The 27,921-nt window shown below is 41.7% G+C and overlaps 1 protein-coding gene across 1 annotated transcript; it reads left to right on the top strand.

Annotated features, from left to right (window-relative positions):
• The first annotated feature begins 347 nt into the window (after positions 1-347).
• DCUN1D5 (defective in cullin neddylation 1 domain containing 5) lies at positions 348-21,799 on the top strand. Its single transcript, XM_063127109.1, has 8 exons — positions 348-740; positions 5,705-5,796; positions 8,197-8,267; positions 10,232-10,323; positions 15,489-15,597; positions 15,690-15,794; positions 16,324-16,426; positions 18,865-21,799. Exons 1-8 carry the CDS (start codon positions 664-666, stop codon positions 18,918-18,920), a joined length of 705 nt encoding a protein of 234 aa, XP_062983179.1. The 5' UTR covers positions 348-663; the 3' UTR covers positions 18,921-21,799.
• The last annotated feature ends 6,122 nt before the right edge of the window (positions 21,800-27,921 follow it).

The following is a 27,921-nucleotide window of genomic DNA, read 5'->3' on the forward strand; positions in this document are numbered from 1 at the left end:
ATGGGAGTTGTAGGCCAATAACATCTGGAGGGCCATGAGTAAACCCCGCTGGATTAAGCAGGGCTGACTTCAGGCTTTCATTATAGGCTCACAAGGCCCGGCTGTCCCGCTCGTTCCCTCAGCCTACGTCACGACCTGCACCCACTCCCGCGGGGGCGTGGCTAGCGCGTTGGTCCCACCCTCGTCTATTAGCTCCGCCCGGGAGGAGGCGGGACAAGTCGCCGTGGCAGCCGAGGCGCACCGCTGTCACTTCCTGCTCCCGCCTCTCCGCGTCAGGGCGGCGCGGCGCGGCGCGGCGCGCACGTTCGCGTCTCCTCCTCCTCTGTTCCTTGCCGGCGTCGCCGCCTCCGCCGCTGCTACCTCAGCCTCGACGGAGCTCCCTTCACGAACCCCTCTTCCACGCTCGCCCTGCCCGGTGCAGAGGGAGCGCCGCGGGAGCGAAGGCGGGAAGGAAGGAGCCGGGGGCGGCGGGAGAGCGAAGCAAGCACGGCGGCGGCCGCGGTGGCAGCTTGTCCTCGTCCCTCCCGGCGGCCGCAGAGGCAGGAAGAGGAAGCGGCTCCGCAGGCGGCGGGGGTCGCTCTCCGACCCCGCGAGAGGGGGGCACCGCGGAGGGCCCGGCTCCCCTCACCGCTCCCTCGGCCTGGTCTTCGGTGAACCAGGGAGATGCCCGTGAAAAAGAAGCGCAAATCCTCGGGGCAGGCGGGGGACGACACGGGCCTCAAGAAATGTAAAATCAGCAGGTACCGGATCGCCGGCCAGGCCCAGCTCTTAACGTGTTCGACCGGGCGGGGGACGGGGAGAAGGAGGGGGAGGGATCGAGGCCCCCCGCCTTACCTCTTCATCGTCACCTCGATGACACGTCCTTGCGAAGCGGGGAGCAGGAAGGCGCCCATCTCTTCTTTGATAGCAAAGCTATTCTCTAATTTGAGGAAGGGGGGGAGGCTGGCCCCTTCTTTCCCTCCTCTCCTCCCACCCCTCACAATAACGCATCCAGCAGGTAAGGTGCCACATGTTGGCATCATGGCCTGGCCCCAACTGAATTGAACCTCAAATAATAACTCCAGATTATGCATATTAGTTTTTCAGCCATTTTTTGTCTCTTCTTTCTGACCCACCCTGGGCAACATTTAAATTGTTTCTTGGGTCAGGGACTTCCCCCACCCCTCCAAATCTTATGCTCCTCTGTAAAGTGCTGCAATGTATAGGAATGGTTCTATGTCAAGGGTAGGCAATTTGTTGGCCCTCCAGATGTCTTGGCCTACAACTCCCATCATCGCTCACCATTGGCTTTGCTGGCTAGAACTGACTGTGGAGTCGTAGGCCAAAACGTTTGGAGAGTCACAAGTTTCCCACCCTGTCAATTGAAAGAGTGTATAATGCTACAATAAACCATCACTAACTGTTGTATAATTTTACCCTGTGATGTTTTTGCCCAAGGAAGGAAGATGTAACAGAAGCAAATTGCTAAATATCATTTGTTGATAAACAATGGTATTGGTACATGATGCTTTTCAGAGTAACATAACACAGGCCTCTGCCCCAAGGACAATATATTCAGTCCTCATTGAGATCATCTCCCTGCAATAGAAATGGAAGTATGCTGTATCCAGATACAATTTGATCCCCCATTTTGCTTATATTAAAAGTGTACACAGGAAGTGCATCAGCAACTGCCAGTCCAGGAACGCGATCTGCCTTCCAAGGACTTGCCATTTGGTTTCCATCATAGTCCACCTGCCCCATTTATTATGCACCCTCAACCACATTTTCCTATGCAAGCTAAGATGCAGGGAAGGAGTTTTTCAGATTACACTCCAGCATGAACAGTTACAGAGGTTCTGACAGTGCTCTCCTCTTATAAACCTTGGCTTTTTTTTGTCAGCACAAATAAGACAGCTGAGGTGTAAATTCTAGTGTTGCTATTCACACTAGAGGGGAGTAGGTTGAAATGCCCTTTAGCTGTGTGTCAGCTTGTATGGGATTGGGTCAGTGGGAGGAGCTGATATTGCTGGACCTTTAAAGAAGATTACCATTTGAAATGATACCAGATAATAACATTTGTTGCATATATCTCAGAAGATTGTATATAAATATTTGACAATATACAAAATTAATAACTTCTTAGAAAACATATTATATTTAAAGTACTTAAAGATGTTGCTGGACCTTCTGCTTTTTGAACAATTCAAAATAAGATCCTGTTTAAAACAAAAAACAGTGGCCAGTAAAATCTATCCATTGTTCTGCAAACCTGCCTTTGATAGTACAGGAAGACTAGGCACCTGCAGTTTTCTTTCCATCTGCTCTTTAATGCTGTGAACGCATCCCACTTAGGAGTAGCTACCATTGAACACCAGCAGGCTTACTTTTAAGTAAACATGAATAGAACTCAGCTGTTACAATCTTAAGAGTGCCATTCTATACATTCAACTCTGCTTTAAGGCAAGACAGCATTCATTTTATTTATTTAAAACATTTGTATCCCGCCCTATATCATTAAGATCTCAGGGCGGCATACAATATAAAACAATAAATATGCACAGTTAAAAACAAATTAAACCATGAACCAAGTTAAAACAATATACAATTTAAAAGCAGTTAAAACAATGTGCCATCTTAGTGAATTTAACTAACAAAGGCTTTGTTAAAAAGCCATGTTTTTACCTGGCGCCAGCATTTAGCAGGCTGGCCAAATCTTCTGAAAACCTTCAAGAAAGGAGATTATACAACCTGTCCAGCTACCTTTTTTTGCAGACTACATTTATTTTGTACTGCTTTTGGTAACTTGATTTGATGGCTTTTTATGCTAGACAAAAGAATAGCCATTCATTCCATTAATTACGGCGACAGTGCTCTTTATCCTGTCCACCTCTAAACAGAATGGATGGGATCACACAACTCTTCAACCCACACTCAAAGTTGAACTGTGGGTTGTTGTGTTGTGTGAACCTTGTTGCAGTAATAAACCATAGCTTGTGAACTGTTGATTGTTTGTGGTTAACAACTCAACAACAAACCATCGATTATTCATGGTTAACAAACCATTGTTTGGTAGTACGGTTGGATTCACACGACACAGCAACCCAGTTCAACAAGTGTCACAATTCAATGACAACCCCTACTCAACCCAGCCAACAGTTTAGCATAAGCACATGCATTTGACAGTATTGCTTACACAGACTTGAATGCCAGGATGAAAACTTCTCATTGCCACATCCAACAAGTTTTGAAAAACATGTTTTGTTTCATGGTGAAATAAGAACTCGATTCCTCTACAAATGTGAAGGGTGATAGCATAAGATATTAAAATAGAACCCTTATTGCAGGAATGGCTAAATGCTTGTACAGACCAACATCCATTGCTTTGGTGCCAGATAAATGGCAATTTAGTCCATTGTTTTAGAACTGTTGAAACTTGCTGCAAGAAGGAGAAAAAAAACCCTATTTTTGCTATTGGTGAGGCATAACAGCCATTGAACCAGTGTAATATAACAGCTATGCTGTCATTGTAGCTTGAAACAGTGGCACAGATATTTAGGATCAGGATCCTAGGGAGGAGGATGACATGAAATACAACTGGGATTGCTAGGTTGTAACAGAGTACCCTCCCCCTCTCTTATTACCCCGCCCCTCATAGGCAATAATGGTCTTCCCCTGATTCCATTCTCCATCTTTTCTCCTATTTCCCATGGACAAACTTCTCCAACAAGAGTGAAGGGAAATATGCAATAGGACTATAATTGATATCTGCAGGAGTGAGACTTTTATTGTCATTTTTATAGCACTGTCAGTATGCATATTGTTTTAGGGTAGAAGAAGTTAGGACCCTACCATGAGGGTCTTGCAATCTAAATTTCAACACAGAGGAAATGAAAACAAGTTGTTCCAGTTGCACATGCTTAGACTTCTGCAGGGTGTTTTTTTATGTAGCATGGTTGTCCAGGTTGCCACCTGTCATACAGTCAACATGATTCTAAAGGCATCTATGCACATATAGATGTGCATAGATGCCCATCTATGTACATATTCTCCAAAATCACCGAAGTCCTCCATAGTAATTCTTGCGCTAAGGTCTTCTGTACTAGATGCATTGTTTACTGATTTATTTGAGGGCAGACAAAGATAAAATAAATATATTAAATCATTCTAATTGCTTTCACTTTAACATCATATAGCTAGGGACTTTTCAGTAGCAACAAGTGCTGTTCAACACTGTCTTGACTTGCAATACAATGCCTGTTTCACTAGGGTATGAATGTTGAACGTCACTCAGGATTCGGGCTTTCAGTTACACCCGGAACTTTGGTTTCAGACTAAACTGGCAGGCACATGGGTTTCATTATTATGTGGCCTCTAACAATAATTGACTTAACTGACCTCTGTGGCTGAAAAGACATGTGTATAAGGCTGAAATCCTACATTTAGTTATTAGAAAATAAGTTCCCTTGCATTTGGTGGATTTTCTTTTATGCTAACATGTTTAGGATGATATAACTGCAAAGTATTATTTTACTTACCTGTTACCCCATAAACTGCCTTTCAGACAGGCTTCCAAGCTTCCTACAAAAGGATATGAAACTTTTATGGAAGATCAACAGTAAGACATCGTAAATGCAGTTAAATTTTTAAAAACACAGCAGTATAAAATAAACTCTAAACTCAATAGCTGAACTTCCACCAAACCAAGCAAGTAGGTCTTAGTTGCTCTCCTGATGAATACAGAATAGCAAGTCTTTTTAATAGGGCTGTAAAAGTAGGGCTGCCACCAAAATGTCCATCCTTCAAGCCCTAACAGACTTCATCACATATATGAGGCTAAAGAGGAGGGCCTCAGCAACCTAGCTTAATTCCCTCAAGCAGGTCCTAAATATTAAATTTAGCCATTAGTCAGAACATACGTTGTGTATTCCATAGAGATTAGTGTTTGCATCTACAAATACTTCTATAACCACTCCAGAAAGTAATGAGAAGCAAAGTCGTTCAAAGACTGAGCTTTTTCCTCAACTGCCTATGCGCCGCTTGTATAATTTCTTCTTCCCTATTAAGTAGCATTATTGTCTCTTGATACAGCAATAGTTGCAGCCAATGTTGTGTATAGCAACTGGTGGCTGCAACAGAGATGCAGATCCTCATATTCATCAAAAAACACATCCAGGGATTCACATAGATTAGATACATAACAGCATCTGTGCCAGTTGTGGTTAATCCTGCATGTAAATTATCCCTGCACAATGAGGTTTATCTAGATGTAGTTGGACTTGCTAAGATGGCCTTTCAAAAGTACCTGATTATTTCAAGTTCCATTAAGTTTAGTTTGTGGGGCCTTAATTTTTATTTCTGTATTAACAAATGTATATTGTAATGCCAAGCTGTGTTTAGGGGCCTACATCCCATCATTGCAGACTTGATAAATGTAATAACCAGAATAAAAATTGCTGATTGGCTCTTTAAACTGTTCATTGAGTGTGAGCTTAGTAAGTAAATAAATAAAGGCGAGACATTGTTTTAGCACTTTGAAATAGTGGATATGTAGCTTTCTGTAAAATATGTAACAAATAGTAAGTCAAGCTCAAACAGTGCACATTCATTTTAAGCACGCTTTGGCTTTTTAGAAGAATGTGTCGTCTTATAGTAACTCATTATCGGGAATATATCCCAAAACTGAGAACAACTTGACCAAAGGCTTCTTTTATATCTTTATAAGCTATTGCAGATCACAAGCTTCTAGTAAAGTGATAAGTGGTGAGGAGCTTTTTTCAAGCAAGAAGTGCCTGGCTTGGTTTTATGAATATGCAGGTATGAAACTGATACATGGTTACTTTCTGGTTTTTGTTTCACTTAGCAATAATGTGTAACTGTTTTGTGTCTTTCCTCACACTAGCTTCCTCAGACTAATTAATCTAGTTTGTTTAAAAGTAGTTAAGTATAATGTGGGGATAGCTGCCTGCAGCATCTAGGTTTTTATAACCAATTTTAGGCTTAGAAAGCCTGGCAGACAATTACTTAAGTCCAGCTCATTTGCATGTCCCTTCCACCTGCACTTCTTTGGTAGGTGCTTCATGGAGATTAGTGCCTGTACTTATGAAACAACAGCAACAGGCCATGCTGCTGAAATCTTGTCAGGCCAGGAGCATGGCTCTCCTTTTTCTGCCTTAAGCAGCTATTGGCTTATAAGGCAGAAAAGAGACAGTGCTGTGAATATAGCTGGATGCGACAGTAACCAGCTGTAGTTGTCTCTATTGAGCTGCATAAATAGATGACTCATTGCTAACCCATGTTAAACATAGGGCAGTGCTTGGTTGGCTACACATGAAAATTAGCTTCTCCCCCCCCTTGTTGCCCTTAAGGCTAGTGTGGGGAGAGAGTGCTGTGAAATTTGCCACTTGGGTGCTTGTGCTTGCCCTAGACATAAAAGCCTTGGGTGGGGGGGGGGGGGGGGAAATGAGCTTGATCCCTGTACTTTCACACTTTAACATGCCTTTACATTTTACTGAGAGAACTGCAGCCATGCCCTTGCACTTACTTTGTTTTCTTTTGGGGGTTGAAGATCCACCCAATGAAATATGTTTACATTATTAGTAGTTGAGGCTTCTACGTATATTCTCTCTTCCTGTATGCTTTGATGAATGTTTATGTGGTAGTTAACACTATATTTTCTACAAATGCATCTGATAAAAGTACCTAGGATAAACTCATATTGTACAAATGTTCCTTTTTTAAGCAAGCTCCATCATAAAATATGGATATACATTTCTCATATATCATGCCTCATATTGTATCCTTTCCAATTAAACATGAGAAAAACGAGTGTCTTGAATACAATTTCTCCATGAGTTCGTTTCTTCTGTGCATTTCTTTTCTATGTTAATTGAACACTTTAGAGCAGCCTTCCCCAGGCTGGTGCCTTCCAGATGTTTTCAACTCCCATCAGCCCCAGCTGTCATGGGCCTGGGAGTTGTAATCCAAAACATCTGAAGGTCACCAGATTGTGGAAGGATGCTTTATAGCTTCATGTCTAAACTGGTTGATGACAATCCATTTCTTTTGTTACTATCTGTCTCTGTTTTACTAGCTGGATGAATCGTGTTGGGGGTTTGGAACAAAAGTGGCAGTCCATAGCTGGCACCAAATTATTGGAGAGGGATTCTTAAAAGTTCAAGCACCTCTACTTCTCTGTCTTTTAAGATTCCAAGTGCCAAAACAGCCAGTCCAATTTTGCTTCCCTTCTAAAACAGCAATAAGTTTGAGGTACCAGATGGAAAAGCAAGAGAAATACTGACTTTTTAGTAATCAGATGTATCAGTCTCCTTTCCACCTAAAAAGATATTTTGAGGTAATAAAGAATTGTTCAGATCTAAAATCATACGCTAAAGAGCAACAAAACAAGAATAACTTCTAAAAATACTTGAGGTGGCAGGAAAACAGCTTCAGAGCAGGAAAACAGGGCCTAACTTGAATTCTGCTTATGTTGGAAGTCTTAAAGCTCTTTGAGAAGAACACGTATTAAAAATGATTATATTTTACTCAAAATTGCAGAATTCTGTTTTAATGTGTTGTTGTATGTGAATGAGGACTTGTTTGTGTAATCAGATATGCTGCCCTAACCACTTAGCTTGTTTAAAACTCTCTGCTTTCCCAGAAGAGGGAGTTAATCTGAGGCTGAGCTAAAAGCATTGAAGAGAATCCCTGAATAATTGCCTCTGTTTGTCAGTCATTATGTAAACAGTGACATGATACTCCCTCAGAAGTGGAATGGGTAGAATTCCGATATCACTCCAAACACACAGTAAGCTACGTTTATGATCTAAAGATTATGCTGGCCCAACAAGGTTTCTTGACTCAGGATAGCAGTCGTGAAGCAGGTATATCTGATACATAGTGAAGCAGGTATATCTGATACATCTTAATCTATCATGTAATGCTGTAAATTAATCCCATGAAGCTCAAACTATGAAATTGATGACAGTCCCAGATCTAGGAACCTCAGTCTGCTGAACATCTGCAAACAACATGATTAGGTGGCAATTTGCAGCATAAAGGTGACTTTTCCCTTCCCTTGCCTTGCTGTTCCCCCCACCCAACACACACACATGCAAGTCCAGACCTGGGTTTGCTGGCAAAAATTTCTTTTGATCATGAGTAAGGAAAGGATTCTTTTTATATATGATATCCTAGATTACTTTCTTTGTTTTAAAGGTGATGATGAAATTGTAGGGCCTGAAGGAATGGAGAAATTCTGTGAGGACATTGGTGTTGAACCGGAAAATGTAAGTTTTGCTACTGTAGATTAATATGGCATTTTCTGTAAATAGCTAAAATCAAACATACAAGTTGGCCTTGCCAAATTTCTTCTCTTATATTATGCCTCTTCCCTCACCCTACCCCAATTCATTATATTGGATTAATTTATTCTGTGATCTCCAGTATCCTTTTTAAAGATCTACTGATCTTCCCACACGAGAGGCCTTCAAGAGGCAGCTGGACAGGCATATGTCAGGGATGCTTTAGGGTGGATTCCTGCTTGTAGGCCCCTTCCAACTCTGCTATTCTATGATTCTATGATGGGAGGCTGCTGCAGAGGAGAATTGGGTGGGAGTTGAGGTGCCTATTCCTCCCATGTCCACCAATTCTCCTCAATATATATCCCCAGTCCATTTTCATTTCTAAATTATCGACATAATCCACAGCCTATAGCAGACATGAAATTGCTAGCTACTCCCAGGTGAGCAACCCTAGCATGAATTTTGAAATGCCCCAGAACAAGAAGCTTGGGGTGATCCAACACTAATCTGAGATCATCCCAGCTAGCTCAGGAAGGGAGCTCGGGACGGTATAGGGATTCTGTTGGCGTACATCCACCCATCTGCAGCAGCATGCACTCAAAGTTAGTGAAGTGTTGGATGGAGCATCTGATTAGCGAGATACAATTCCTATAGAATGCTTCCTCTCCAGCTACCTTCTACCCTGCTATACCACAGATAACCTGGTAAGCCGAGTTGGATGAGACACATTTTCCCCGATCTTCAAGCTGTGAGGGCTACCTTTGCTGCCACCATGGCTTTTTTTGGTAGATAGCAACTTCAAAAAAGGGGGAAGGCTAAACAGCACCCCACCCCACTTTCCCTGCTGTATCTCCCCCTGCCAGTTAACATTTGGATAGTCACTCACAATTCCCTATTCAAGATTCATCTCATAAAGCCCACTAGAGCAGCTTTAGAACCACCTCCTAAGAGTACAAGTTCAAAGAGGCCCAGGTAGTTCTAAAAGCTCCCCACAGACCCACACACGCACAAACACCAATGTCCTAGGGCTCCTAAACCGTAGGTGGTAAGCCTGCTGCCCAAGGGCAGCGTCGCTCTTATAACCCTTGAGTCCAGAAGAGTTCAGTATCCCTCAGAGCTCTCCTTTCAAAAGCACTGGCTCTCTACTTGAGAGAAGAGAGGAGAAATATATGCACTCAGATGCCCCCTCATGTCCCAGGCAACAATGGAGAAAGCGCTGGAGGAGCTGTGGAGGGCAGAACGTGATTCAGACAGTCTCTCCATCCCGATGCTCAAGAGGCTGGCCAAAAAACCCAGCCATTCACAATGTAGCCAGGCTTGGAAGTTTCATGTCAGCCACCCACTGAATATGCAGAAGTAGGCATAATCTCCCAGTCAGTCATGATTGTCATTCATAACTTCCATAGAACTGAGGATGCAGTGAATCAACTTTTGATGTGTCCTTCAGTGTCCCTTCTGTGATTGGAGAGTCCTGCTAAAGGCATTCCCTCATTGGAAACTAGTGGTATCAGTCACAAAACTACATACACACATACATTTGCCTCCTCCTGCCCTTCCCCAGGCCTTGTATTTTCCATTTTCTGAGAGCTTGTGAGCTGTTCAAATGTGCATTGGACTCCCCCACCCACCCACCCCCCAAAAAAACCTTCCTCCAAGGCGGTTCAGAAACCTTAGAACCAGCCCACTTCTCTTCAGACCAGATTCACTTCTGATTTGGAGGTGGTCTGAATATCTTCAAAGTAGATCTTCACCTTGAATTCATAGTGTTGGGGAAAAGGCTTCTACAATTGAGCTGAATGTTTATGTTGCACCTGTATTCTCAATCTTTGGCACTTTGTCCTTTCAAAGAAGGATTACATAGACCAAGTGTTGAGTAGATAACTTTGTTTCTTATCAACATGACTCTTTCTCTTGCATCTTTGTTTCTCCCTTCACCCATTTCTGTCCAGATTATTATGCTTGTGCTAGCCTGGAAACTGGAGGCTGAAAGCATGGGATTTTTTACAAAGGAAGAATGGTTAAAGGGGATGACCTCATTACAGTAAGAGCTTCTTATATTTGAAATAACTTTCATATGTGTCTGAGATAGCAGATTTTTTTTTCTTTCCATTAGTACACTTCCTGAAAATAAGATACAAAATCTTTTGTATATTGATTGCAAATTTCCAACTGGTTTGAGGATATTTGTCATGATTCATGTGGCCTCCGTAGAGATGTAAAATTTCCGGAAATTTTGAATCCATGGGGAAAAAACTTTTTTTTTTCTGGGAGGTTTCAGAAAAAAATGGAATTTTTTGGAAAAATTGAAAAAAATGCAATATTAGCACATTTTACAGATTGAAAGTCGCGTTAGGAACATAAAATGTAATTATGTACAAGTTGATTTGGCATAAAATTATTACATTTGGTATATTAAAAATACAGTGTATTGGAACAATTATTACAAATTGAATTTACTTTTTTACATTTTTACTTTTTTTTGTAACAAATGGAGCTACAAGCTCTTGATCTGTAAGGAATATGTGAACTGTAAGGAACCTCTTTGGTTTTGCCAGTTTATGAGGAGCAGGCAAAAAACAATTAAAACCCAGAAGAAACCATCAACATTAGTAACTAAGAAAATTATTTATGTCTCCACTAGTCCTCCACAGTGTCAAGCAGACATAAAGCACTCATTCCCATAAAATGAAATGAGAAAAAGTTGGGAACCAAGATTCAATGAATATTTAATCAGACACATTTTCAGAGCTATAACTATCACTTTTAGTCTCTGTTTCAATGGCAGTGCATTTGAGAGTTGTAGTCTCAGTTTGCAACCTAGGTCTTGCTTGTCCTCGGTGCACAGAAATTGTAATAATCTGATACTGTACATGGTTTTTAGAAATCATTTGGAGAAGTAAATATCTGAACACTTTGCCTTAAACGTTTTATTCATCATGCTAAAATAAAACATTCCATAATCCATTTTTTCTTCATTTTTTCATTTTTTCCAATTTTTTGGAAAAACAGAACAAAAAAGGCTTCGGAAATAAACAGAAAAAAAACCGTTCTCTCCCCCCCCGCCCCCCAAAAAAGAAAATCCACTTTTTTTCAGGCCTTCACATCTCTAGGTCTCCCAGTGGAGCAAATGTAGATGTTGCATTAATTTCTCTCATAGGTGTTCCTGTACCAAAATCAGCCTCAAGCTGCAAGTTCAAGGCTTAATCCTCCCCTTTCCCCTATATTTCCATTTGAAATCAGAAGCCTGTATATTTTTCCATACTGTTGTTGTTTTCTAAATTAAGGGAACAGTTTTCATTGCCTGGTTTAGCCCACTTGTCATAAATTCAAACTTCAGTGAACTAATACAATTGCATCCAAATGTATTCTTACCTTCTGCTGTGGGCTGCACCACCGTGTCCTTTAATATTTGTCATTTGCTAAAAGATTGCCCAGTTTACCTGGGGTGTGGGGAAAACAGAATTCAATTATTTCCCCAAGCCAGATGCTGCATTTAGAAGGGGATTTGGAATTGTCGTTGGGGGCGGGGGGGGGAGGGTGAGCTAGTGTGGGAAGGCAATGCGATCCTAATGCTGCTTCTCCCAGCCCTTCCCTCCCCTTGCATTTCTGACTCTGCCTTCAGACAAGATAGGAGTGACATTGTTCCTTTGTCCCCATTCTGTCCCTGATGGTGTCTGGCCCACCCAGTGCTTAGGTTATGTGCAGGTTTTACCCCAGTGCAACGTTGTCTATAAGAGCAGCACTATAGCAATGCAGATGCTGAATGAGAAGCAGCAATGTGTTGGATGAGGGCTAATAAATTGAATCCAGATAAAGCAGAAGTTCTGTTGGTAGGTGATTTGATGGCTAACCTCTTCTTCTGGATAGCTAGAACTCCCCCAAAACTGGGTTCCTCCACTGAGCAGGGAGTTGGACTCCCTGGTCTAAATGGCCCCTTCCAACTCTATAATTCTATAGATATCAAGTGCATAGATTAAGGGGATTGATTTTCATTTGTTATCCATGTGGCACTGCTTTTGAAGACTTCCCAAGAAGTTCAGTTAGTATAAAATAGAGCTGCTGGTTTACTGACTGGGACTGACTCAGGAAAACATCTCATCATTGCAAAAAAGCTGCACTGGCTGCCATCTGTTTCCAGCCACAACACAAAGTGTAGATCATTGCCTTTAAAGCCCAAAATGGCTTGTGTCCAGCAGCTTGGTCATATTGATGCCACCCCCTTGTTTTTCTCTGGCCCTGCTCTGGCTCTATTTCTCACCCATGAACAGGATGCATGTTGGAACTGAGTTTCCTATTAGGGTAATTATATGGGAGAAGGTAAAGTTATGGCATCAGACTCCTAAACCTCCATCAAGCCAACAAGATTTCCCCATGCCTCCTAACTGTGTTGTAAGTTGAACCCATTTACTTTGTCCCACAGGACTCATATGATGCTGCTGAGTTTGCGTAGGGTTAGCATAGTCTTGCTCTCAGTCCTCTTCTTGAGATTTGCTACAGTGTGACAGAATATTAGCAAAGGGCAACAGAATGTTAGAAGCATGACAGAGAATTAACTTTTTTTCAAAAATCATAAAAGCAAATACACGCCTATTAATTGACATTTAGAATTATACACTTAGTCCTGATCCTATAGTTCCCATCTTCATAAAATGTTTCCTGTAAAATATACTTGGGGCAGCCTTTGAAGATGGTTTGGAAGCTGCAGCTTGTGCAAAATGCAGCGGCCAGATTGATACCTGGAACAAAGAGGTTTGAACATATAACACCGATTCTGGCCCACTTGCATTGGCTGCCTATACGTTTCCGAGCCCAATTCAAGGTGCTGGTTTTAACCTATAAAGCCCTACATGGCTTGGGACCGCAATACCTGATGGAACGCCTCTCCCAACATGAACCTACCCATACACTGCACTCAACATCTAAGCTCCTCTTCTGAGTGCCTACTCCGAGGGAAGCTCGGAGGATGTCAATAAGGGAGAGGGCCTTTTCAGTGGTGGCCCCCCGACTGTGGAATGATCTCCCTGATGAGGCTCGCCTGGCACCAACACTGTTATCTTTCAGGTGCCAGGTCAAGACTTTTCTCTTCTCCCAGACATTTAACAGCATTTAACGACGCTAAGTTTGTTTTTTAACGCACCCCAGAACTCTTGTTTTTAAATGGATACTGTAGTTTTTATACTGTTGTTTTTATTCTTTTGATGGTTTAAAATTTTGTATACTTTTTTTTACTGTTTACTGTTTTTAACTTTTGTAAACTGCCCAGAGAGCTTCGGCTATGGGGCAGTATATAAATGTAATAAATAAATAAAGACATTTGATAGGCACTGTAGATATTCCACTCCTTGGAGGGTGAGGGTCTCTGGGGAGCTTTTAGTACTACCTGGGTGTCCTGTTAAAATACCTTTCTCTATAATGACTAATTTTTAAGAAATCAAGTATTGTAGGGTGTGAGATTGAGAAGCCCACTAAAAATGTAAAAATCCACATGTACAACTTTAGATTTTATGTGTAAGAATATGAACTTGAACAAATGTCAAAACTGTTAGGAAATTGGGACCTCAAATGGATCTCTTTGACCAATCCTGCTTTCCAGAAAAATACTGGTTTCACAAAGTGGCACACATCCATCATAAAACCAGACACAGCCTGTGCCATCTGGCTTAGAAACTTAAAATAGAAGACATATGAGGAAAGGGTGGGGGAGGTAGAGGAAGGAGATCAGTTTAAAAACATTGGAAGTATGTAATAAGCTGTAAGCAGTGTTTCTGTCTAGTTGGGGCTCATTCCTTGTTGGTGCTATTGCTTGGACATAACAGAAGAGCTGTCTTGGCCAGAACAAAGACCTGTCTAGTCCAGTGTCCCCACAGTAGCCAACCAGATGCCCTCAAGCAGGGCAGTAGCACTCCACAGAAATAGAGCAACTGCTCTATTGCTTTTGCTCCTCTATCTCAGGGCTAAGCAACCTTTTAGGCCCCAAGAGCCCCATTGAGAGTCTGCTGGGGCTCTAGATATGGGGTGGTGGAGTATCACCATGCGTACACACATGAGCATACACACACATTCATTTACAACTCACAACATATATTTCCCTCTCTCTGTGTCACAGACACACGCACACACACCACTTAGTCAAATCCACCTCCAAGACTGTTTCAGAGGCCTGGTACCTGCTTTGATCACATAAAACCAACATTCGGCCCAGAAACCCCAGCCATGCAAGAATCCTGGCTCCTAGCCCTTCTCCCTGTAATCCACTCGCTTGCTGAAGGATCCTGATGTCCCACACTCTTGTTACCTTGAACTTTTTCAGAACAAATGGAGGAAATGCTCTAGGAACGGGCTCTATGGTTCCTGCCATAGAAGCCCTGTTCCTAGAGCATCATAGGAAGTGGGCAACAAGTTCCAAGAGCTATTTCCAGAGCTGTTTTAGCAATCGGGCTATTATGGCAGGAACCACAGAGCCCATTGTTTAGAGTGTTTCTCGTTTTTTTTCTGAGTTTTGTTGAGGGGTGCACTGCTTGCACACTTGCTCTACCTGGTGACAGAGACTAAAGTACCATTCTCCTCCCCACTAAAGCCCAAGGTAGGGATGTATGAGAATTTCATTTGTGTTCACAAAAGATTCAGGCAAGCCCCATTTGCAGCCCCAAATGCAAATGTGCATGTGTTCACACTTTAATGAAGGGTGGGAAATGCGCATTTTCGATATGCAATATTAAGTATCCACATTTTTTTCCTTTTTGTGAAAAAAGATTTGCACCTGTCAACAGGCAAGGAAAGTTTCCAGGAGGGATTTGGAGAACCTCAATGAGTGTGAACATCATGACACCTATCCACCCATCCCTAGTCCCAGGGCAGTGTAGAATTTAGAGCAAAGATCTTCCTGGAAAGTTGTCAGGAAGCAAGTTCCTTGTAGCTGCCTGGTGACTAGGACCAAGCTGAATTTATTTATTAATTTATTTAAGCATTTTTATCCCACCATTCAGCCAAAAAAGGCTCTCACAGCAGCTTATACAAATATTTATTGACAGTCCCTGCCCACAGGCTTACAATCTAAAAAAATGACACATCCTGGAAGAGAGGGAATGCAAGTTCTCACAGTGCTCATTTGTTATATGCAAGAATGTTCACTCTAGAAACAAACCTAATTTTGCTAGGTCCTCTTCCAAATTTGTTTGGCATGTAACTTTTTATCTTTTATTTAAGGTGTGACTGCACGGAAAAGCTGCAAAGTAAATTTGATTTTTTGCGCTCACAACTGAATGACATTTCAACATTTAAGAATATCTACAGATACGCATTTGATTTTGCAAGGGTAAGTGCATCTTCCCTTTAGAAAAACCATGGCTTGAAGGAACTGTCATCTGTATTCTGAATTATATTTTTCCTTTTAAAAAATCACTTCAGGATAAAGACCAGCGAAGTCTTGATATTGACACTGCAAAATCTATGTTAGCTCTTCTACTTGGGAGAACGTGGCCACTGTTTTCAGTATTTTACCAGTACTTGGAGGTATGTACCCAGAAAAAATGTGTTAGTGATCAGTCCTACGGTTCCTGGCTGCCTATAAGCCTGATTGTTGTGTGCCTGTTCTGATTAACTATTGAATAGCAAAGAGGAGCATGTAAGAAAGATGGAAAAAAAAACATATGTGCTATAGTGTTGTGCTACAAAAAAAAAAAGTGTCTCCCTTGTTTACTTTCTATTCTACCAGCTGCCTTTTCCCATATTCACATCCTTGCCTTGGTACCTTTCAATGTAGTTCAATGTTATCTTGCAGAAACAATCTTCTGTTCTAATAGTCCGTCAGCTTCCTCCTCAAATATTTCCTGGACCACTATACATTTATATTTATATGTTTTAATTGTACATGTTTTAATCTTGTAAACCATCTTGAGTTCCAGTACTGGGGAAAAGGCAGCATAGTAGTAGTAGCAGTAGTAGTATTCTATTGCCTTTGAAGAAGAAAAAAAAACCTGATTGTTTCCAGATAACCACATTTTTGTGGGGGCCAACATGTTCATCTCTTATTTTTCTGTAGCAGTCAAAATACAGAGTAATTAACAAAGATCAGTGGTACAATGTGTTAGAATTCAGCAGAACTGTTCATGCGGATCTTAGCAACTATGACGAAGATGGGGCATGTGAGTATTCCCATTTTCTAAGTTTGCTTATTAAATTATTGTTAATTTTCACTTAAAAACATGACAGTACTAAGGCTGCACCACCACTAACATTCATACAAAAACAGAAGAGTGGGGGAGGGGGCTTGGGTGGGATGGTTATTGGTAAAGAAGAAGAAAAACAACAAAATTACAGTTGAAGATAATCTTACATTTAGTAGAGCAGGGGTTGGCAACTTTTGCCCCTCCAGAGGTTTTGGACTACAGCAGTCCTATCTGTTATAGCCAATAGTGAAAGATCATGTGAGTTGTAAGCCAAAGCATCTAGAGGGACACAAATTGCCCACCCCTGCAGTAGAGGGATGCACAAGTGGGCTCATACATAAAGATAGAGTCCATCAATGTTTTTGGACAAAAAGTTCTGTATAGGCTGACCAGATCTGTAAATACAGTCTTCAATAGGAGGCATACCGATTTCCCCCCCTTGTTTTTCAGTATCATCTTTTACTTTAAAACTTTTAAACTCAGTTTAATCTGATTTGGGGGATGTTTAAATTCCCATTATTGGTGTTACTAATTTGTGTAGTTCTGTCAGGATACACACACTTTACAATCGCTGACTCAATGATCTCTTCGAAAACTATGTGACTTAGATCTGAGGATGGCATTTCCAGCATTTACTAGAATAAGCAAAGAGGGGTGGTTTTTCTGCTGTTGTGCCCAGACTCTGAAACCACCTCCCAAAAACATTCACTTTGGCGTCCGTATTTGACCTTTCGTCTTGGTGATGAACCCTTTCTGTTTAGAAAGGTCTTTGACCTGACCATGCCCTCCTATATCGCACTCATGGAGAGGGGATTTTATTGGAATTGGGGGTGGTGGGAACTTTGGCTTTGTCGTTTTTGTTTTTTATTGTATATTATGGTTCTTATGAGCCATTTTGAACTTCTATAAGAAAAGGTGAGGTATATTTTTTTTTAAAAAAAATAACGAATAGTTTTGAAGTACTTGAACCAAATTAATGTTTTTGGGAGGCTGTAAAACTCAAGAATTATAAGAGTTATTACAGATACACTAATGTAAGTATTTCACCAAACAGTGCCGGTTGTGATTAAAAAAAAAAAAAAAAGATTACTTTACACAAATGTAATCTGAAAAAAACAGAATTTAAATATTTCTCTACTGGAAGGCTGTAGTGACAAAATGCTTGCCACCACCTTTCTTACTTGGGGTCTTCGTGCAATAGTAGGAATGAGCAGTCTTCCCACTGCAGCCTTCTTGCACATGAGGACGATGATGATGATGATGATGATGATGAATTTTATTTATATAGCACCAACAGTGTACTTGGTGCTGTACAGTGTGTACAAATAAAACAGCAACAATATCCTGCCAGGGGCTTACAAGGTATATGAACCTTAAAAATGTGCATCCTGATCCTGTGCATGTTTACTAGGAAGTAAGACCCACCCATGTAATAAGAGGGCATAAGATTTTAGCCATAAGCTGTGTCTGTGTTGTTCCCCCAGTCTTTCATTTCATTTCTCTGCCAAAGCATAGTATCTGCCTGGCTTGCTCTATATCTCCATGTTGTTCTTCTATCCCAGGATGGATGAAGTGGGAGCAATGATTTAAATCGGTTGAATCCTCATCAGCATAGTTTATTTTTTAGGCTGCTCAAAGGCCCTCAGGACAAAGCAATAAATCAGTAATGTTTCCTCTTTAAGAAATACTTGTTTTTAAAGCAGTGAGACTTGTATGTTAGTACTGCTTTCAACTGCAAGTCCCTTGAGCAAGGGGTGGGAAAGCATTTCCTATGATGATACTGGCAGGGGTCGATACATCCTAGCTGTCCTTCAGAGCCAGTAAAAATGTATGGTTGTCACAAGTCCTGAGTTGTTTCGAAGGGGGAAGGCTGGGTTCTTGCCTCTGATGTCACACTAAGCTTCAGAGATGCTTCATATGCCTCTGAAGCCCACTGCGTATGCAGGGACAGGCCTCAGTTCTGAGGTGGGTATTAGTATGGGCAGGGGCTTGTTCTTGTAGCCTTGTGCTCAGAAAGCAGAGGGCTTACTGTTCTCTGACCATTTTCAAAGTAACTGTAACCCCCTGCCTTCTTCCTGTCTTAGAAGTAGAGTGGGGCATCTTGCCAACATTAGAATAAAAACTGGACTTGCCAGCAACCTGCAGGCAAATGTATTTGCATATTGGCAAGTGGAAGCACATAAAGTGGGAGTCCCTGTCCCATGTCTCAAAAGTTGTGGGAGCAGTTGTAAATTGTTGTTTTAAGAACCATATGCCTGTCGTTCTCTGCTTAAACGGCTTTTTGTAAAACATGCATTGGTATTACTACATGTTAACATGATTTTAGATTAACATTGTTTGTCTTTTGCTATTGCCGAGAAGCTTGATTTCAACTAAAATCCTGCAATTTGTAACTGCCATTGTTCCATTTCCAGGGCCTGTTCTTCTTGATGAATTTGTGGAATGGCAAAAGGTTCGCCAAGCATCATAGCAAGAGCAGCTATGAAGAGAATGCTGGATCTCGTGATGCCCTCTCCTACGAAAACTGAGTCAAAACCAAGGGTTGCATTCACATGAACTTTAGCCATTTTTTTCCTTTTATTTTTAAAGGAAGCATTGTTACACATGAAATGGGCATTGAACCACATCTCTTCTGAGACTGAAAATTGGAGGGTTTTGTCTTAAGTTTCTATCATTTCAGAACAATAAAGATTCAGAATTGTAACAGTCTTTAAAGTGAAGGATATCCCTTGAATATGACTGTGGTTTCTATATTCAAAACCAAAATATTGTAGAGTGCATCAGAAGTATCCTATATGAGTGTTTGAATCCTGCAAATGTGTTGAAGTTGTAGTAGTATATGAATCTGGTATGGTAGTAATAATGGGATGATTGTCTTTAGGAAGAATGACTAACTTTAAGCCTTGGCTGGTGTTTGTTAACACCCATCATCATTTGTGCCATAGTTTACAGCTTCACATGGAAACATGGCCTTAAAATTACTTTTTCTACAAATGCCACTCAATGTTTTGCCATCTTCTAATGAAACATTCATAATTGTCTGCTTTTGAACTTTTTTAAAAGTACTAAACAGATGATGATGACGCAACCGTAGGCTCTCGAATCGCTCATTAAATTGTGTTTTATTATAAACTGGCCTAAATATTAAAAAGGAAAGCCTAGGAAAATCTTTTAATGTGCACTGGATGGAGAACACTGAGTGTGATCCTTTTTCTTCATCTCCCAATGTGGGGAGCTATGAGTTTTTTTATGACCTGTTTCCAGGTCTCTTCATGTTAACCTGGAGCTAACAGTTGCACTAATTTAATGTGGTACATTGCCATCTAGCGAGAACATGAGGATCTGGAGTTGTGCGTGCTGACTTACAGTGAAAATCAGTGTGGAAATCTAAAGTGCTTAATTATCTCCTTAGTTTACTATTTTTGTACAATTAAGTAATAAATGCTCTACATTCAAATCCTACTTTCATAAATCGTATACACACTCTTAGCCAAACATAGGAATTCTCAAGGCCTACTTTGTAATGTGTACATGAATTTAGTACAGGGAAAATGGCAATGAGTTGATGGCTGGACAGAAAAAAGTTCAGGAACTAATACAGCATCTCACCTGTTCAGTATGCTGTAGTGAGGTGTTTTTTGGGGTGGGGGTGGGGGTCTACAACAGCCTTCCTCAACCTGGTGTTCTCCTGGTGTTTTGGGTGGCAGCTTGTACCATTCCTGACGATTAGCCATGCTGGTTGGAATGGATGTGAGTTGAAGCCCAGTTCACCTGGAGGGCAAGAAGTTGGGAAAGGCTGCTTTACACAGTCATCCTTTTAGCTAATCTAGGTCAACTTTGTGATGTGATATTATCCCCATAGCTTACCATGCTAGGTGAGACATGGTAGTATTTGCCTCAGGATAATGAGAAAAATATTGTACGCACTGTACCCAGGTTCAGGTAAGACAAGATAACCTCTTGTCTGGACAAAATAGTTTGGATATTTTTGTGGGAGAGGGGGATTCGTTTTGGTTCTTAAGTATCTGTTTTTGGCATTCAATAGAAAAGGGCTATTTTTCTTTCAGCTCTACCAGCTGGTCATGTGTGTGACGAAGTTGGTCATTGAATTCCTTTCGAGTCATCGTCTTTGCTCTTCTGTGGCAGTCTGCACAGGAAAAATACAATTCGGGGGTTGAGGGAGAGCATCCCTTATTACTTCAAACTTGTTGCTCTTACTTAATTGCTTGTGTTAATGTGTGTGTCCTATTGCAGTTTAGAAAGAGTTTAGGAGACTTCTTCCTTGGCCTCATCAGAACATATTTGGTCTGCCAGTTTGTCTGTGTACAAACAGAAAACCACTAACGTTTTGTTATTATACCACTCTCTTGGAAGTCATCCCCAAACCATAGTCTTAAGCATATTTAATTTGGGAGTATGTCCCATTGAACTTGGTGGTAACGTGTAGAATTCTGGGCTGTAAGTTTGCTAATCAAAGGAGCACAGTTGACCAATGCAAGATGAATATTTCGTGACCTCTAGAATGCAGTTGGTTTGCAAGGCATACATACTTCGCAAGAAGGCAGAAGAAAATCCATATCCAAATGTGTGTTTTGGATATGAAAAACGATGAAGTGTAGCTTCATGTTTTCATGAAGATATTGGTTGCATGGAATTCTGTAAAGTTCAAACCCAAATAATTGGTAGAAGCCTTGTTGGAGTTTCCCAGGATAGGCTATGATTAGGATGGCGTTCTTCCCAGAATAAGACAATGCTGCCTTTAAAAGCACTGTATCCGGGGGTGGGGGGTGTGGGGGGGTGGCTGTCAGAGCAGGCACTGGGTTATCCTCTAGAATTGCAGGTTTCCTAGTTGAATTCTTCCACATTCTGAAGCTCTGTCATGAATGGGAGGAAATGGCATGAAATTGCATCTTGTTTTGGAACGTAGGTGAGGTCCCTTTCCTAATTAAGATTGCAATGATATGCACAAACATTTGGGAATAAACCCCGAAGAAAATGTGACTGACCTCTAAGTAAACAGGCATAATAGTTATCAGTTAATCATTGTATTTGCAGTGCTTTAGAAAACCTTCATCTCAGCCTTTTGAAGTCTCAAGCTACAAATCAGGAAATTCTTAGTGTGTTTATAATGTAAATTAAACCATCTTTTAATTCATTATGAATTGAATTCTGTTTTTTTAACAACTTTAGCCCAAAAGAGCTGATATTAACATGGTAATCAATGGAATGTTGTGTCCACCAATGCCAACGTCTTAATGTGAAGGTATCCAATTGCTGTGTATGACTTGTATCTCTGAGGTTTTATCACTATTCTTATAATAAAACCATATTTCAGGGATTTAGAACCTATTTTTTTGTCAGTGGTTTTTAAAGTCCTGGTATACCATTAAAAAAAATGAAGGTACTAGGATTATATTTTAAGATACATTTCTGCAAGAAAGAAATCATAGTTGAAAAACCATAGTTGAAAAAAGCAGATGAAATCACTTAAAGCTCAGTTTCCACTTTTCTTTTACACTGCCTTCTGTCACACTGCAATACCATCTCTTTGAAGTATTTCAAGATTTTCATGTTACTTTTTTCATACTGAGCTCATCGAACTATAGTGCAAACTGTTTTTAAGAAATTATAAATTGTTATTGGGTTTGGGGTGGGGAAAATATAAGAGTGACGTGACAGTAATTCACGAGGAAAGGATTTATGCAAGGGGGAAAAGGCCAAAATTATAACAAGATGAAAGAAAATGAAAATAAGGCACTGCACTTTGCAACGTATAAAGTAAAGGCAGTGAAAGGGAAACTTCAGTTCTCAGACACTAATAGCGCAATAAAAAAAATTGACATAGGTGGGAATAGAACCTTCTGAATATTTCTCAAATAGAATTTTTAAAGTATATAATCAGAGAAAGTTAACAATGAAAACCCTCCATTAAAGTCCCATACAGTTAAGTACAGGGAAGGAGGAAACGTGTGAATATACTATAAAAAAATAGGAAGAAAGCCACCCACCAGCAAAGCTTAAGGTAACTGTAACCAAAATTCAATAAACAAAAAACCTACGGTTTACAAAACAACGTTAAGGATGTAGTTTTCAACCAAGCAACAAAAAGCAGGGAAATTGGGAGTTAAGGCTCACTTGCCTCAATGCCACATCCTCTCTAAGGAGGCAGAAAGTGCCAGTGAAATTCTCATTCTCCCAAAGCAGATAAACCATGAGGACAGGATGGAGAATAGGATATTTATTTATTTATTTATTTATTTATTACACTTATATACTGCTCCCATGGCCAGGGCTCTCTGGGCGGTTTACAGAAATTCTAAAATTGAGGTAAAAACAAGTATACAAAATTTAAAACTCTAAAACACAGAACATACACACATAAAGCATTAAAAGCCGATTAAAAACTAAACGTGGGTAATTAGGATGTGCCGCCATATGCCTGGGCAAAGAGGAAAGTCTTAACCTGGCGCCGGAAAGATAGCAGCGTTGATGCCAGGCTAGGATATGCAGAGGTGACTGTGGGGTTGTGGAAAACTGATGACTAACAACTTAGAGCCACCAACTTCTTTTTTTGTTTAGAGCAGCCCTTGAACTGAGCGCCCTGGTCAACCAGGAAGCAAGGCCACAGGTGCGGCCTTCCTTCTGATTTGACCTGGGGGCTGGACTTAAGCGCGCGCCCGGCCTCCACAGAGCAAGTAAGACCGTCCCCCCAGCCTGTCCCCTTACCTGGCTCTGCTACCGCCACACAAACTGCGGCGGCAGCAGCTCCAGGCATGCCCACCCACCACCCACTTCACTTACCTGCTCCGTCGGCGCTGGGCCCGGGCTTGAATTGAGAGCCCTGGCCCAACCGGAAGCAAGGCCGCACGGCCTTCCTTCCGGGTGGAGCTGGGGGCTCAATTCAAACCCGGGCCCGGCGCCGACGGAGCAGGTAACCCCTGTCCCATCCCGCCTGGCCCTGCCACTGCCGCTGCATGAACGGCGGCGGCGGCAGCTCCAGGCAAGCCCACCCCCCACTTCACTTACCTGCTCCGTCACTGCTGGGCCCGGGCTTGAACTGAGTAAGCGCCCTGGCCCAAATGGAAGCAAGGCCGCACGGCCTTCCTTCCAGGTGGACCAGGGCGCTCAGTTCAAGCCCGGGCCCGGCCATGACGGAGCAGGTAAGAACCCCCCCCTCCCGCCTGGCCCCGCCACCCGCCACTCCAAGAACTGCAGCGGTGGCTCCAGGCAAGCCCCCTCACCCCCACTTACCTGATGTCTCGCGGCTGGGCGTGGGCCGCACTCTCCCTTCTTCTCCCCCTCCTCCTTCCAGGGAATCTGATCTGAGGCACATGCATTGCCTTATCAGATTCCCCATAGGGAAACAGGGTTTTTAAAAAAATAATTAAAAATTTATGGAATGAACTTTTGAAAAAGGAAATGAGGAGGATAGGGCAACGCAATCCTACAACTGGTTTACATGGTTAGGCTCCCAATTCAGAGCTTTTAGTGCACAAAAAAATGGTCACCAGCCCAGAAGCATTTCTGTGTCAGTTTGAAACAGAGAGGCTTCCCCCCCCTTTTGTCATTTAAAGTGACATCCTTCCCTCAATATTTCACCAATATTCTTGAAACGCGCAGGGTATGTAAAACCAGCATTTCTTTCTGGCAGGACTCCGTTTCAGGAAGATTGGTGAAATATTTTTCATTTTAGGATGCTAGAATGACCCACCCCCAATAACGCCTTTTAACATGGTGGAATGCTTTTTTTACTGATCATCCTTAACACAGGGAAACACTGCTGTGTTTCCCTGTAAAAAGGCAAAACATAGGTAGAGGTGGAGGACAAGCCTTAAGTTAACATGAAGTGAAGAGACCAGGCATTAATTACAGACCAAAGCCAAATATTTCAGGTGTAGAAGTGTCGACAGTGTATAATAATGCTGTCACAATGGAAAGGTCATTGTCTCTTTAACACTATCCAAGACTCTAGAATCTCTTCACTAGTGAACATCCTGGGGCCAATCTACAGCAATTTAACGAAGAGGGAGAGCGCTTCGGCGTCATTCGTGACATGAAGTGGTGGCCAGTCCGCAGCAATCCTGCAGCTTCCCTTGGGAAAAGGCGCATTTTCAGAAAGTCCTTTTAGTGCCTAGTTTTTGCTGGAGTGGTTCCACTGCAGTGTGCTTTGTCCCTCCCGCATTAAATCCTGGGCATTTCTGAGACCTTGCTGGAACCTGGAATTGGCCTGGTCAAGAAGTGGGGCTGCCCCCCTTCCTCCGCCTTTCCCTCTTTTTGGACACAGGCTTCTTCCCACTTAGCACTACTTCACATTCACAAACATTTACCCACTGGGACTCTGTAGTGTCTTCTTCCCATTGAAAAACATCAGAGCCGTGCTGTTTCCCCCCAGTAGGCCTGCTTTCCCTTTCACAGAATGCAGCTCCCTCCAATCAGACAGGATGCAGAACTGGGGCTGGACTCATTCACAGAATACAGCCTGTTTTCTCTGTTCTTAAAGAGGCAGTTTTGCAATTCCAATCTATCAGGATAGCGACTTGACTCATTCATAGAATTCAGCCTGTTTTCCCCATTCATAAAAGTGCAGTTATAATTGTTAATCTTTCACAATATCCGAATGGTGGATGAGAGGGGAGAGGTGTGGGGTTAAACCAGTTAGCTTCCCTGAGCAGAGGAGCATGGACAGGGGCGGAGGACAAGCCTCCCTCATTCGCTGAGCAGCACCTGCCAGGTTGATGGCGTTCAGTTCTACTCTGCCTACCTAACCCTAAAGTATGGGTGTTTTAAGCACGGTGTGACCCATGAAAAGCAGGTTTTAGGGAAGGTATGCTCCGCTTTTCTTGCTTCTTGTGCCCCTGATATGACAAGGGGGGGAAATATGTAGAAAAATAAATCACAGGAACAAATTTACATCACTGGTTCCTACTTGTATGTATCAGTTTCTGAAGTCCAATCGCATACAGAGAATTGATAGTGGAAACCTGGGGGTGGATTAAGCTGTAGAAAAATGATCCCCAAATTTTCACATAGCTTCCTTTGCTTAAACTGTACTGCTGAGATCTAATTTAGATCTTCTACAGCAATACATTTTTTCCCCCAAAGCACAAACCATTTAAATGATTTGGAGCACTTTATTGGAGCCAGACTTTGCTTTTTGAATATCTGACTAACTAGACTAAAAAGACCTGTGTCTTTGGTGTTGGGAAGCCTGGAGGGAAATGGTATGTTAAGTATATTCAAATCCCTATGAATCAAACAGGTTAAACTGTTGGGCAGGTCTTGGGGACAGGTAGGAGTAATGGGTTAATTTAGCAAAAACATTTTTTAAAATGTTGCCAGCCATGGTAATGATGGTGCCAAAGAGAATAATATTCCCATGAAGATGTTAATAATTACTGACACACTGTGAATGAACTACCAGGGTATTTGTTCCAAGAACTTGAACCAGTGTTTTGGCTGCCATAAAGAAATGTATTCCATAGGCACTGTTGTCTCCTGTGTTTTATCTTTGAGAAGTTTGTATTGGGTACAGTTTATAAAAGGTAACACTTTAATTACTCAACAAATTCAAGGATGAGACATATTTAATTTTAAACAACCTTTTAAAATGCATTATTGTCGATGCTCAGATGCAGTTCGCTTTCTTAGCTTTCCGGAACATACTGGTAATCCTCACATGATTTTAAGCTTTGAGACACAGCTGGACATTTCTGCTACCAGACAGTTCTCAAGCATTCTGTGAATAATTACAAACAGAGCCATAACATAGACTTGCTCAGTTCAAGGTAGGTTCCCATCCTAAAAGAAGAAAAAGAAACCTGCCTAAACTACACCAAGCAGTATATTACACAATGACAGTGGTATGTAAAAGGCAGGAGCCACACCGAGCAGGATATAGCACTATGGAAGTGGCATGAAAGCGGTGTATGGTATGTGTCAATGGGCCCCAACTGTTGTGAGTGCACTTCAATATCGCTATAAAGCAGTAGTGTGGCTCCTGCCTTTTATATACCGCTTTTATAGTGGAATATTATGCTTGGTGTAGATTAGGCTGAAGTTGCAAGTTGACAAACGTTTTGTCAACTTAGTTATATTTATTTATTTATTTATTGCACTTATATACCACTCCCATAGCCAAGGCTCTCTGGGCGGTTTACAGAACTTGCAAAAGCACAGGTTTGATGAGCTACAGTATGGATCTGCCATGATCCCCTTTGTTTTCCCCATACATTATGTCATAGAATAACTTGATTTAGCTGGTTATGATGCATTGCCTTGTCATCACCCCCAGGAAAACCAATAGTGTTTTGTTGAAAAAATGCTCTAAGATTATGACAGTTTTGCATAAAACGTCCCCTCAGTGGTCTCAGTTCCATTCTACATGGTGTTCTCTTCACTACCATAGAATGAACACCTCTTCAGTGTTACTCTGTCAGTACCATCTGTTATTTATTGTCAGTGAACTCTCTTTCTTTTTCAATAAACACTTTATTTCTCTCTACTAAGGCTGCCAGCTATCAGATATGTTGGCCTCAGGATCTGTATCAGGTAGTTGGGGCCACGGAAGTGGGTTTTTTTTTTTGTTTTTTTTTTTGAGCCATCTATTGACCTTCAAACCAGATCTGCCAGGCCCCTGGCATGTCAAAAACTAACAACACCATGCCTGTAATTTGCTAACAATTCACCCCAAAGGTAAAGTCTCGAGTTTAAAAGTAGCTGTTTTAGAGAAGGCCTTTGCCAAGGAAAACATGGCCTCATGTGTGCTTTAAAGAGTCCTGGAAGTAGATTCAGTATTTAGTCACTTTCTGAAATATAATACTGTCTGAAGTTAGTAAAACAGAAAGGCATTGAAGTATATGGCAAGCTGCAACCACTAGAGGTCTCCAAGTTCCTTGATAAATTTAAAGAGAATATCCTTATCCTCTATCAAGCAGATGCCAAAATATAGGATGGAGTTGGAGTACCAGAAAGTTGAAGCAAAATTATATTCCTTTTTCTCTGGATATGAGTTTAAGCAGGAACTGAATCACGACACAAATATGCCCTAATATGTAGGCATGTGCTCCGCTCCTATTAGAAGCGCAGAAGCAGGAGCAAATTGGCCTGCTCCGCCTTGCCCAGAGGCGGAGTAGAAGCGGACCACGGACCCCTAGAAGCAAGGCGAAGAGAAGCGACCATTTCGGAGCGCTTCTCTTTCCGCGGAGCGCTCCGATCGCCATCTTGAAACATTTCGCCCATAGATAACTGGGTTGTTTTTGAAGCTATCGTTCTGAAAATTCTTGTGCTTAGACAGTCGTGGATGGGGGTCATTTTGAGACTACTCTCACCTCTCTGCATCCTGCTGGTCGCGTGCTATATTTTTTTAAAAATCGGGTAAACGAACATTACAAACAGGGACAGCGTGGGTCAAACGGCGGTTTTCGCCCATAGGATTGCATTGCGGAAAAGAATCGGGGATAACTGGGTTGTTT

Source organism: Elgaria multicarinata, chromosome 5 (assembly GCF_023053635.1).
Source record: "Elgaria multicarinata webbii isolate HBS135686 ecotype San Diego chromosome 5, rElgMul1.1.pri, whole genome shotgun sequence".
Taxonomy (NCBI): Eukaryota; Metazoa; Chordata; class Lepidosauria; order Squamata; family Anguidae; genus Elgaria; species Elgaria multicarinata.